The 14,449-nt window shown below is 38.5% G+C and overlaps 1 protein-coding gene across 6 annotated transcripts in view; it reads left to right on the forward strand.

The window, feature by feature from the left end:
• The window catches only part of CNBD1 (cyclic nucleotide binding domain containing 1), a 143,282-nt gene that overhangs the window by 99,282 nt on the left and 29,551 nt on the right, over nucleotides 1–14,449 (forward strand). For all 6 annotated transcript variants that reach the window (XM_034422385.2, XM_060681691.2, XM_034422386.2 and 3 more), the window contains 2 exons: nucleotides 11,854–11,963; nucleotides 13,982–14,132. In XM_034422385.2, coding sequence (XP_034278276.1) covers nucleotides 11,854–11,963; nucleotides 13,982–14,132 — 261 coding nt within the window. The remainder of the gene's footprint in view (nucleotides 1–11,853; nucleotides 11,964–13,981; nucleotides 14,133–14,449) is intronic.

Genomic DNA, 14,449 nt, shown 5'->3' on the forward strand with positions numbered 1-14,449 from the left:
CCATTGGAGCACCCCCTCCTCCTTGTGTTCATTGAAAGAAGTGAATCTTTCCTAAAGCCCAGGAGGAATGAAATTGATCAAATCTCCATAAGATAGGAATTACAAACTGTGGGAATCACTACTGACAAAACCTGCTTTCAAAGCCTGTATGTAATGTATGTAAGGGCCGCGGTGGCTCAGTGGGTAAGACACTGAGCTTGTAGATCGAAAGGTTGGCAATTCAGTGGTTCGAATCCCTAGTGCTGCGTAACTGGGTGAGCTCCCATTACTTGTCCCAGCTTCTGCCAACCTAGAGTTCGAAAGCATGTAAAATATGCAAGTAGAAAAATAAGGATCACCTTTGGTGGGAAGGTAACAGCGTTCCGTACACCTTTGGCATTTAGTCATGCTGGCCACATGACCACGGTGATGTCTTCGGACAGCACTGGCTCTTCAGCTTTGAAACAGAGATGAGCACCACCCCCTAGAGTTGGGAATGACTAGCACATATCAGAGGTGGGTTCTAAAACATTTTACTACCGGTTCTGTGGATGTGGCTTATTTTGTGGGTGTGGCTTGATGATCATGTGACAATTCTTTAGGATTTAGCAGAGATACTGGTCTACCAGGCTTTTAACTGCTTGCAGAGCTGTACCGGTCTACTCATTTGTTTTTGGAGGCACCGGTCTACTCATTTGTTTTTGGCGACATCGGTCTACTCATTTGTTTTGGGAGGCACGGGTCTACTCATTTGTTTTTGGAGGCACTGGTCTACCCATTTATTTTTGGAGGCACCGGTCTACTCATTTGTTTTTGGAGGCACCGGTCTACCACCACACTGCCTTTTAACACTGATCAGCTGTAGGGTGGCCCTTTGAAGCCCTGTGGCAAGAGTTTAAACAGTTTTTTCCTTCTAGCCGATCAGCTGGGACTCAGGAGGCAGCAATAGATTGGGGGTGGGGCCAAATAAAAGGTAAGAATAACACGGAGGCGGGGGGGCGGGGGTGGGGGGGGCCAGCTCCCGAACAAAGAGAACCGGTTTGGTGATGTCATATCGTCACCGCTACCGGTTCGGCCGAACCGGGCTGAATCAGGAGGAACCCACCACTGGCACATATGTGTGAGGGGAATCTTTACCTTTACCTTTATGTAATGTATGTGAAAATTGGCAAAAATGGGACATTGAAGGACAATGGGAAGTGATGCTGTCTAATACACAATCAGATAAGAGAAGGAGAAGCCTCCAGTAGCTTAACAGTTAGAAAAAGAAATATAAAAAGGACCACCATAATGGATCAGGAAGTTAAAACTGGCAGGAGATTTGTACTTACAGACTTGCACAATTCTATTAATGTAGCCTTATAATAAAATAGAATTAGCTCATCTAGTTGTGTTTCTTCTAGTTTACCTAGGAAGATTGACACTATGAGATGGTAATTATATAAGCAATTAATGCAGAAAATAGTGCGCCCTTGGAAAATAAAGCCTCTAGCCATATAGGGCTTTGATGGTGATAACTTTTGCCAGGACAAGCTGGTATGAAATTAGGAAATTAGGAAGAAAACCCAAGTCCCACAATGATTGATGTAGCATCTCAAATCATTAAACCACAGTGGCTTGATTTGCAGTGCCAATTTTATTTTTGCAAAATAAATAGGCATGTGAGTCCATCCCCCACCCCCCACATACAAATCAGCCATCTTATTTAAAATTGAGGCAAATAGCATATGCTGATCACTGTTGTTACCATGAAATATTTTGAAAAGTTCTTAAAAGTCTCTACTGAGTTACTTTTGTGTGTTGAGAGTGGGGGATCGAGTGAGGATTGCATTTCATTTCAGTAGATTATGATATCTTAGAATGTAGTATGATGTTTTGGTTAAAAATATTAACTATTATTTTTGTAAATATTAATTCTTGTCTCCTTTCTATTGCTATGGATTTTCTTTTCATTCATGACTTTTTTTTAATATTCTAGAATGCCATTGTATTTCATTAATGATTGCAGTGTACAATTTCCTACACACAGTGAACAGAATATATAGTGATACAAAACACAGAAACAATATCTGCAACATATTTCATAAAGAAAATATCCAATTTTCTTTGGAAATAGTTTTCATGTGGCTCGCCTCAAAATATAATATTTTCATTAAGACAAGGCTCAGTGATTTTTACTTGTTTTATTTATTGACTATTAACTATCTTAAAAGAAATACTGTTCACAATAACATGGCATATGCAGGGGACTGAATGTAAAATGGTATATATAAAAAAAAAAACTAGTGAGGATTTTTAAAAAATTTTAAGATGTCCATAAAGACAGTTCAAATAACACTAAGACAAGCTTCTGAAAAATGTAATTGATTAAACTGATTATTGAATATCTGACTCATCAAGTATAAATTGTAAAAACTCAGCTTTGAATATCTGCAAACTGCTGTAGATTTTTCCAAACTTACTGCTCATTGATGCATTTTTGTGCATTGTATGTTCTTTTGCTACACAATTAAACATGGTACTTGATTCCCCCTTCCCCGCTTTTCACCATGAAAATCTTCAGTCTTTTCATTATCATGTAAGACTGGTTTTGGGAACAGATTGTCATGCAAATAATTTATGCTTTCTAAGAGTTGGCACATAATCAGTCAGTCAAGTCAGTCAGTCAGGTTGTGTGAAGCCATGAAACCGCAGCTAAGATTTAAGAAATCTTGACAAAGCAAATAATTACATGAGATCTTGCAGAGTAGGTATATTGCAGGCAGGGATGGGCTGCTGGGGGTTCACAGGGGTTTGGGAGAACCTCTAGCTAAGATTCTGTGCAGTTCGGAAAACCCCCAAATCCCAATCCTGGCTGGCCCCGCCCACCCCACCCTGCCCCTCTCAGGAATTGCCAGGCAGCCCATTTTGGATGCAGGTAAGGGCATATGCAGAGGCTCGGGGAGGGCAAAAAACGGGCCTACTGGAAATTTGGGAAGGCTGGAAACAGGCCCGTTTCTGGCCTCCAGAGGGCCTCCGGAGCCTGGTAAGGCTGTTTTCACCCTCCCGGAGGCTTAAGGAAAGCCTCCGAAGCCCGGGGAGGGAAAAAACACCCCACCGCCATTGTGCAGGAGGCCGACTAGGCCACACCCACCATGGCCATGCCCACCCAGCAACCAGGCAGTGGTTTGCTAAAATTTTTGAAGCCCACCCCTGATTGCAGGTACTAACAGGGACTTTCATTTGGTGGGTCCTAGGAGATGGCGTCTGTTTTATGGAATATTCTTCTTCCCAAAATTAGATTGGCTCCATACTTTTTGTTAATTAAAAAGCCCTTGAAACCTGCCTATGTTCTCAGGCTCCCTGGACCTCTCAGGCAAACAGAGACTGCACTGATGAGATGGCCATTTTTATCCTCTCTTGCCTAGAGTTTGCATTTCTAGCTTTTGTGGTGTTTCTTAATATGGATTATACATTATACATTTTTGTTTTTATTTGTTGTCTTTATCTGATTGTTATTTATTATTTATTTATTTATTAATTCAATTTGTATGCCACCCCTCTCTGAAGACTCAGGGCGGCTAAATTCACTCTCCAGAAATAGGTGGCCACATAATTTGGTTAGTAAATAAATAAACACATGACTTGTGAGCCCGGTCCCTGTGAGAATCTTCTACATTATCAAAATTCCTATTGTACAAATACTTCTGAGCTACATTAATAATCTGATAATCACAAAGGCACCCTTGTATTATTTCTGAGTGAGCTCCCATGAGCTTATTGAAGTCAATTTTGATCATGCTGCCTCTTAGTGGCCACCAAATAACTTAGGTCATCTAGAGTTTCTTATATTCAAAGACATCAACAGAGATCATACATCATCATCATCATCATCATCATCATCATCATCATCATCATCATCTATGTCCCCAGCACACCTTGACACTGGAAGAAGGCAGTAGTAGGGACAGTCCCTTGGTTCTTAGCCTTAACTATATTACAGTACCCCTCAGTTGTGTTTTCATCACAGGAACTATAATATACAATTTTCAAAGTATATACTTTGAAGGTGAAACTCTAAGTTTAAATGCAGCCAAACTACTCCCCCCCCTTTTTTTTGGCTACAACTAAAATTCTTTTATATTGATATAATAAAAACAAAGTGAATCTTGGTGGCAAGGATATTACCCTTGGTATGTTCAGGCATGCGGACTGATTATATATTCCCTCAGTTGATAGCTAAATGTTACAACACTCATATTTGCTCCCTGTTGGCTTTTACATGTAAAAAGCCATTTAAACAATTTTACTCCTGTCTCTTATTTTCACGATAAGCTATAATAACCATGAATTCTCCACTTTGAAGCAGCTGGAATTCTTAATTCTATGAAATGCAAATCCTGTCCCTTTTTCTTTATTATTCAGAAAGGGTATTCATCTACCTGTTGACTACTTTGATGCTTCTCATATATACGTATGAATCTGTGGTTTGAAGGTACTGAAACTCGTTCTTGTGCACAGAGTCAGTAGAAAGCTTAGTCATCACTTAAGTAAAATTAAGTGATTCACAAAATCCCATGTCCTGGTCCAGCGCTTTTGAAGGCAAATACATTACAAACCAATTTTTCTGAATATAATTTGGTATCGCTGAAACTTCTCAGGGTATAGAAAAGTTAGAGCATTCAAGTATATAGTACAGTATCTAAAACTGGTGGATAGTTCCAATCTAAATGATCATATACAATTCTGTTGGACACAGTATATAGTAAAAGAATATTTTAGAAACAAACCACAGGGGAAAAAATGAAGTGAAATATGAGGAAATCTATTAAGAAGTATTTCCTGGCAATTATTCCATCTCTCTTGCACAGTAGATGGAACTAGTAAACTGCTAATTTGCAGCAACCAGCAAATTGTCACACTGCTGCCATTGTTGAAAATATATTTTTTAAGCTTGATTGCTTGCTTGCAGGCATTTTGTTACTAAACTTGGTAACATAATCACTGCATATTTGCTGATGAACTCACAGTGATGATGTTACTAATTTGGTAATGAAACATCTGCAAAAAAAAAAATACAAAAAAACAAGCTTAGAGAACACCAAGAACCCCACAGGTCAGTCCTGAGGTACAGATATTCTCTTCTGTTGAAATATTTTTTTTAGATAGACATGACTCTAAATGCAATCAATACTTCTCAATCTCCATCCATGTTGTGGTTTAAACATTAGGTTTTTACATAAGTGGCAACATTCACCACGCTAACAAAATTCATCGCTAAATTTCCCAGCAGGCAGTCCTTTGTTCAAATGAATAAATAAATAGAGGACTTATCACTGAGTTTTGGCTCGAGAAGAAAAACCTGTCTTCCAAATATCTGGAATATACCTTGGTTTATATGCAGCTACCTCCATTGGCACTGAGTTAATTTTATCTGAAAGCAACCTTGATAGAGGAGCTGAACAAAGAGATATGAGCTGTACTTGCATAATGCATTGAACTATAAAGCTTGGCTAATAAAGGCATGTGAACTTACTCCATATCTCCCCATGTTGCATGCTGACCCTTTTATAGACTTTATGGATGTCTGTGTCCTCCAAATCTGAAGGACCTGTGATTTTGGGTAGCTGTAACCAGGACATAAAACCAAGATTTGTGGCAGGGTTCAGTTTACAAAGACTGATGTAGTAATAAAGCACTAAAACTCTATAAATAATATTCTTTGTTCCCTTTATACAGTCACTACAAATTGTAAAGATGTGACAGTTGCATTTAGAAATTACTTTACCAAGCATACAGCCACATTTGATGTTAGTTCGGCAACACCTGTCTGCAACTACTTAAAAATAGTCTTTTCCCAGAATTGGACTGCAATTGTAGAGGGCATTTCTGGGAAAAATACAGATGCCTTCTCCACCTGAAATTTTAATTTACCAATTTTGCGCCATCAAGTTGGGCTTGAGTACATAGATTGACCTTCTCCAGGATGATCTGTCCTATATTTCCTATGGAGTCTGCTTGCTGTGAAATAAGCCCTAATTTGTTAAATGCTCCTTAATACATTGTAAATTGTTTCATAATGAACACTTAATTTCACTTTATAAAGGCTATACTGTCTTCAAGCCAATATATGCAGTGCCCTGGATCTACAGTGAGTGAAGACATGGTATGAGTCACTCAGAGTTTATTAAGTAAACCATAATTGCCTGGCTGACTTCAATGAAATGTTAAGGCATAAATTATGGTTTGCAAATCACAATGGTTCTTCCAATACTTCCCCAGTGAGGCCTCTTCCTTCTGTTCATATACTTACAGGAAACATTCAGTCCTGTGAAGCTAATTTGGCTACTTCTCCAAATTTGCATTGTATTATATGATATGAAAAACACACCAATTGCATCACTGACATATTATACTTTGTTGCCTTTTAGTTTCTTTTTTAAAAATTCTTTCAGGATTCAATTTCTTGCCAAAAAAAGTAAAAATATATATATATGATATTTTAATTATTGTTAAATGTGTTCTGTATATGTGTATATTAAGTAACGATACAATGGAGATTTTACTATTAAGTAATCAGTTCAACATCACTATGCTGAAACAAACAAACAAACAAACAGGATTTAGTCATTTAAATGTTGCATTAGGCCTGATAGGCATGGACAACTTTCTATCTCTATAATAATCAGTAGCTTTTCCAAGGAGAAGACTACTTGATCTCTTCCAAGTTATTTTCTCCTATTTTTTAAATCCTGCCAAACATAGTTGTTTTTTTAGTCCATCACCTGAAGACATCATATGTCCAAGTTTCTGTTTGCTAATCATTGCCTTAAGGAAGCAGTCAATCTAGTTCAGTATTGGTTGACTGGTTCTTGTTGAAGTCTACAGTACTCTAAAAATCATTTCCAAATGCATAATTTGGATGCATCTATTCCCCTCTCCCAGTGGTCCAGATTTCACAACCATACAGTACATTATATTTGAAGGCAAAAAATTTATGCTGACATGTGTTATCATATATATATATACATATATACATATATATATATATGTAGGTCTTTGGTTATTCAGGTCTTCTCCCACATAAAATTGGAAGTGTCTTGGCGATGTTTCGACGAAGTCTCATTTGTCATCTTCAGGCTGGTGTTCTCGGCTTCGTGCTTCCAGGGGCAATGTGAGATCGCAGCTGTCTCTTCCTTTTAACTGCTAGTGGGGGTGTGAGCTGATTGGGTGGGAACTTGGCTGTGTTCTGATTGGGTGGAGGTGTGTTCTGATTGGTTAGGGGCTTGGCTGTGCTCTGATTGGATGGGGGTGTGTTCTGTTTGGGTGGGGGCTTGGTTGTGCTCAGCTTAGTCTGAGTTGCAGGGGGATTTGAGCTGGTGAGCTGCGTTGTTGTTGTTTGGCTTCGTGTTTGTGGCCGTGGCGAGCTCTTCATAAGATCACCAACCTAATCCAAAAAGAAACCCCCACTAAAATCCAAGACAGAGAACAAGAAAACGGCAAAGCCCTCCTCCCATACATAAAAGGCACCACAGACAGAATAAGCAAAATCCTCCACAAACATAACATCAAGACAGCATTCTGCACAAACCGAAAAATATCCACCATCCTAAGGAACCCCAAAGACAAAATTGAGTTAGAAAATCAAGGAGTATATGAAATCCCATGCACCGCCTGCCCCACCACATACATCGGACAAACCAACAGGCGAATAAGTGCACGCATAGAAGAACACAAGAACTCAGTCAGAAAAGAGGAACCAACTTCTTCCCTGGTCCAACACCTTAAAGCCACAGGACATGATATTGACTTTAAAAAGACCAGAACTATCGCCAAAACTGAACACTTTAACAACAGAATAATCAGAGAAGCCATCGAGATAGAAAAACGCCCACACAGCATGAACAAACGAGACGATACCTCCCGCCTACCAGCCATTTGGAAACCCGCCCTTATTGACAAATGAGTCCCTAACACGACGAATGACACCAGACCCACACTCACGAGAGCCACACAGGATGTCACCACCACACATCCACGCAGAAAGCAGACTCAAACCCACACTGATAATGAGCCACGACCAAGGACCAGAAGCCAGACCGCAGCTGCATCATTAGCCACTTTAACCCCCTCCAATCTATTTTGAAGCAGACTGACACCCACCATGAAGAGCTCGCATGGCCACAAACACGAAGCCAAACAACAACAACGCAGCTCACCAGCTCAAATCCCACTGCAACTCAGACTAAGCTGAGCACAACCAAGCCCCCACCCAAACAGAACACACCTCCAGCCAATCAGAGCACAACAAACCCCCCATCCAATCAGAGCACAGCCAAGCCCCTAACCAATCAGAACACACCTCCACCCAATCAGAACACAGCCAAGTCCCCACCCAATCAGCTCACACCCCCACTAGCAGTTAAAAGGAAGAGACAGCTGAGATCTCACATTGCTCCTGGAAGCACGAAGCCGAGAACACCAGCCTGAAGATGACGAATGAGACTTCGTCGAAACGTTGCCAAGACACTTCCAATTTTACGTGGGAGAAGACCCGAATAACCAAAGACCTACATACAAACACCCGCGAAAACCCATTTCTCAGATATCCTTCCTGTAAAGGTACAATGTATCTTTTTTTCTTTTTCGTAGGCTTTTATGTGCATATTCTTTCTAGCCAGGTTTTACCTACGTAAACTTAATTGTTCTACAGACCTAGGTTCTGTGAAATCTCATTCACAAGTTTCTGGGCCTTTTTTCTGCTGACAAACTGCAACTGTGTTGCTCTCTGGGAGACTCAGATAGCTATTTCTGCCTTTTAAGGCGTCGTCAGTGAGCCACACCCACTTCTCAGATATCCTTCCTGTAAAGGTACAATGTATCTTTTTTCTTTTTCGTAGGCTTTTATGTGCATATTCTTTCTAGCCAGGTTTTACCTACGTAAACTTAGTTGTTCTACAGACCTAGGTTCTGTGAAATCTCATTCACAAGTTTCTGGGCCTTTTTTCTGCTGACAAAGAGAGCAACACAGAGTTGCAGTTTGTATATATATATATATATATATATATCAATATACATATATATATCAATATCCATATTATTATGTGGTCTAAATATGTCATTGCCTTCTTCTTTTAGCTTTTGCAGCACATTGTCCATGTTTTTCTGTGAGTTATCTCTATGCTATCTGATATAACTAGGATGATGATTAGTTCACTGGATTTTCTGGGAAATCAACAGGATAAATCAATTACCATACTTTGCACTGACATTTAAGCAGGAACCACCTCAAAATCACCTGGCTTGAGTGACTTTCCCCTAGATGTTGGTTACACCTAAGTGAATCAGAATTTGGAAAAGGCAATTTGATAAAATGCTGGACTGTAAATTGTTGAAGATGTTCTCTTTGCAAAGGCTCTTTAATCATAGATTCACAAGTGCTGGTTTTGTTTAATGTGTATCATTCCTAAAGAACATTCAGAATAAGGAAAAAGAAGGCCTCAAAGAAACAGTGTATCCATATATTCCTCAATGATAGCTCAGAAAGCATGGATCTTTGTATAGTGACTTCAGGGAGATATTAGTAGACCAAAGGGCATGTCCTACTGGACTGTATTACCGGTCGGTCTTTGAGACCAATGTTCCTTATCTTCTGTTTAATGGCCTATCTGAAGAAAGAGGCAGTTTTTACAAATCTTGTAGCAATTAGATGGTAGCAACTAGTTTGAATATTTTCTCAAAGCAATGATGAAGAATATGTGAATAACTCAACTTCATTTTTACATGTTTCTGAATTTTTATTGTTATTAAGATAAAGTTCCTGATATATGTACAGCATTCTGCAACATCATAAGAACTCTTTCGTCGTGAAATGAAATTTAATTTAAGAGAGATCTTTCCTAGTCCCCATTCCCCTTTCCAATTCTGATTCAATATAAAAGAGAATATATAATATCTGAAAAAATAGGATTTTGGTTAAACTCAATAACACATAGCAAGCACACTGTTCTTTATGTAATTATCAGATGGGAAGAATGTGTTCCTCAAAATGTTTATTATTAAATATTATCATCAGCCTTTGGGTGTGTTCTTCTATTATATGAAAGTCATGGTGTTAGTTCAATGTAGAATCCCTGATGAAGTTATTTCTTACCAAAAAAAAATCTACTTGAGCCTTAATGTCACCTTAGCATTTACAGTACTATCAGTGTTTTATTGTCAGTTGCCAGTAAATGTGGGTTAAATAATGAGTGGTTTTTAGTCCCTAGCCATTTTTCATCAATGAACAGTCACAAAGGAGCATATAATGGCAACATTACATTTGGAAAGCATCTGCATTTATTATTGCTATTTTTTTTCCAGCAGTGGAAAAATGTTAGGTGCCAACTCAAGCTGAGCAATCCAGCTGGTGTAGAAAAATCAGTTTCATAGCTTCTCTGACTTCAATAGAGCTTTGCTCTTGTATTTGTACATCAAATAAAAGTCTGAAATGACTTTACACTACTCCTGTTCCACGGAGCCTGTGTTCTTCACAGCTGTGCAGTCTGCTTAATGTTCTATGGCTTCTTCCCCTTGGTTTCCATATAGACTTCTGTAATGAACAGTGTAGTGCTTGTCTCCCTGTTTTCATTATAGCAGATATGTGATTTATTTCATGTAGTAATTTCATTAAGCCATTTTTGTGTCAAAAAGCAATCCTTTCTTCCTACTTGATTTAGTTAAGGTTGATACAAAGAGCAATGGACAAAGTGGAGTGTTACAATGTTTTGATTTTGGCTTGGCCCTGAAACCAGAAACCACTTTTTCTTCCAGAAGATTTATTCTGGAAAATTTAAGGACTACTCTTGGTACTACCAAATCATCTTGGTTCATAGGAGAAAATAATATTTCAGTCTTCCCCAAATGTTTTGTCTCTGGAATGGAACAGTTATTAAATATAATCAAACAGTAAGAAGCACATTTAATTGGCAAAAACAGAATAAAAGACAATAGCAGGGAGAGAGATACATGAGCAACAGGCATCTGTTATATATATATATAGGTAAAGGTTCCCCTTGCACATATGTGCTGGTCGTTCCCGACTCTAGGGGGTGGTGCTCATCTACGTTTCAAAGCTGAAGAGCCAGTGCTGTCCAAAGACATCTCTGTGGTCATGTGGCCAGCATGACTAAACATCAAAGGCGCACGGAATGCTGTTACCTTCCTACCGAAGTTTTTTTTATGTGCTTTCGAACTGCTAGGTTGGCAGAAGCTGGGACAAGTAACAGGAGCTCACCCCATTACATGGCACTAGGGATTTGAACCGCTGAACTGCCAACTTTTCGATTGACAAGCTCAGTGTCTTAGCCACTGAGCCACCACATAAGGCATAGGACTTTCTAGAACCACTGGAAACAAAACTCTGGCTATTTAACATAGACAGCCCTGGGTGATTCTCTCCTCTATTCTGTACCACCAAAATAACAATTTCATAAATGGGAATGATATATCCAACACTAAATACTTACAATAACGCATTGTAAGCTGCCTGAGTCTCTGGAGAAGGGCGGCATATAAATCAATTTTTTTTTTTTAAATAGCAAACTTGTATTCTAAGTAACTGTATAGATAATGCATTCCAGATATATTGAAGAATTTGCAGCATGTTTCTATCAATAGTAGAAATGGGGGATATAATAGTAGTCTAGGGCTAGGGACAATTTTATACACTTCATCCTTATTTCATTTTGATAGTATTCACATCATTCCATACGTTCTCACAAGCTTGCAAACATTCACTTGTTTCAAATTATGGTGGGAAACCTCTTTACACACACACACACAAACACACAGACACACACACACATATATATATACATACAGAGAAATGATTTATTGTTCTTGTTCTTGTTGCAGTGTTTATGGAAGAAGGAGAAATAAGCAAATATGTAGGATTCATTAAGTCTGGACATGGCAATGCTTACCGAATAATTCCAGCTCTTGTAAAGCGACCTTTGGGGAAAATGGTAAGGAACAAGATTTTCCTCTAGGAAATTCTTCTTTTGACCACATTGGAATAGGGAATTTATGAATAAGCTTTTCAGTAGGAAGCCTTTTTATGAATAAAAAAAATGTGATGGCATTATGAAATTATGAATTGAATAATATAGGTGTTACATATTTAAAAATGAAGAAATAAATAACACCTTACTAATTTGTATGAACCAAGTTCATTATAGCTCTGAGTTGTACAGATCTCTCACAGGTGGACATTTAACATTGTGAGAAAAAAAAACATTTTTAGAATACTGCTTAAAAGCATGAAACTACATTTCATTGCCTCTGATGAAAAATATTCAGGAACAAGGTATTAATGCAGTCGTGATGTTACTTCTCACAAAATAAAGCCCAGATATATAATATTATTATTCTGATAAGAATAGAAATTGACCTATCAGTTGTTGCCTGGTGACCATATGATAGATATATTAATATGTTCTTTGAGCTTTATCTCTCTAAAGGATTTTGGGACCATCGTTTGGTGATTATGTGAACATTAGACTGTGCTACACATATGGAGCTCAACCTTTACCTTACTAAGCACAATACGATCAGCTTGGTTTATCATGATCTGTAAAATAAATTGTGGGTCTCTCAAAAATCTATTCAATCCAGACCTTGCCTTCTGGTATTTCGGAATTAGGATGTTTAATCAAGGACAGAGAGAAGGGAGGTGTGTACAGTTTCCCAATTCTAATCAACAGTTTAGTTCAACTTCAATATCTGGTATACTTATATATGCCAAGGAGAAAAGGCTTGAATTCTTCAATATGAAGAGAACTGGATGGACTGTAACTGTATGGACAATAATGAACAAGATAGTAGTCTTTCATTCTACTTGCTCATCTTTCCATTCTGATATCAGTTCAAATTTTGGCAGCTGCCAAAAAAGCCAATGCAGTCCTAGGCTGCATTAATAAAAGGATAGAATCAAGATCACATCATGTGTTAGTACCTTTATAATATATAGTTTATAATGCCTTTGTAAGACCAGACTTTGACTATTGCATCCAGTTTGGTCACCACAACTAAAAAAGATGTCAAGGCTCTAGAAAGAGTGCAGAGAAGAGCATAAAGATGATGAGGGGACCGGAAGCTAAAACACATGAAGAATGATTGCAAGAATTGTTTAATGAAAAGAAGGACTAGGGGTGGCATGATAGGGATATTACAATATCTAAGGGGCTGCTACAAAGAAAAGGGAGGTCAATCTATTCTACAAAGCACCTGGAGAAGGACAAGAAGCAATGGATGGAAACTAATCAAGGAGGGAACCAACCTAGAACCGAGGACCCAGTTGTGGGGGCAATAAGCTGACTTTGTATAAATATACAAAAGGATGAAGGTTATTGCTGAGCACATTGTAAGTCGCCCTGAGTCTCCGGAGAAGGGCGGCATATAAATCAAATTTAAAAAAAAAAAGGATAAATTTCCTGACAGTACACACAATTAATCAGTGAAACAATGTGCCTTGAGAAGTTGTTGGTGCTCCAACATTGATGGTTTTTAAGAAGAGATTGAACTATCATTTGTCTAAAATGGTATAGGGTTTCCTGCTTGATCTGGGAGTTTTGTTTTGTTTTGTTTTTTTTAAAAATTTGATTTATATGCCGCCCTTCTCCGGAGACTCAGGGCGGCTTACAATGCGTTAAGCAATAGTTTGACTAGAAGACCTCTAAAGTTCCTTCCAACTCTATTATTCTATTATTCTGTTGATTTTTAAGCTTGCACATAAATCAAAATTGGATGTCTATATATAGGCATATATCTATGGCAATGAACTCATGCTCCTAACCATTGCCTTTCATGCTCTGAATGAAACTTGGATTTTATTGAAGTACATGTGAAATAGCATTAACCTGAATATTGTAATGATGGATTGTGTCTGCAGTTTACATGCATATTTTCCTGTCTGTCTTCCAAATCTTCTCCATTTTTAGACATGAACCAACAAAAAATTACTTGGGTTTATATTTTTAAACAGGCTAAGCAAATGAGGCAAGTTTTCATTGGCCAGTTACATCGACACCAATCCTTTGGAGAAACAAGTGTTCTTCTTCAGACACCATCAACATATACACTGAAAGCAGCAACTCCTGTTGAACTGGGAGTTATTAATGCTACAGATGTGCTTGGTAAATATCATCACTCCCCTCCCTCCCCTCCCCTCCCCTCCCCTCCCCTACCCCCCTCCCCTCCCCTCCTCTCCCCTTCCCTTCCCTTCCCTTCCCTTCCCTTCCCTTCCCATTACATTAGGTGAGGATTTCATGTATAAAACTGTCTGTTCTAATTGAAAGTCAGAGAGCACCATATTACAACATAGAGGAGAGATGTACCCTTCAGTGGATTTAAATATTACTTCAAAATGGCCCCATGGTCTAATGCTGAAATCCTTGTTAAGACTAATTGTCATAAACACCATATGAGAGACATCTATCACTTTGCTCCCACC

The sequence above is a fragment of the Pantherophis guttatus genome, chromosome 3 (genome assembly GCF_059756535.1).
Source record: "Pantherophis guttatus breed Tessera chromosome 3, ASM5975653v1, whole genome shotgun sequence".
NCBI classification, from domain to species: Eukaryota; Metazoa; Chordata; class Lepidosauria; order Squamata; family Colubridae; genus Pantherophis; species Pantherophis guttatus.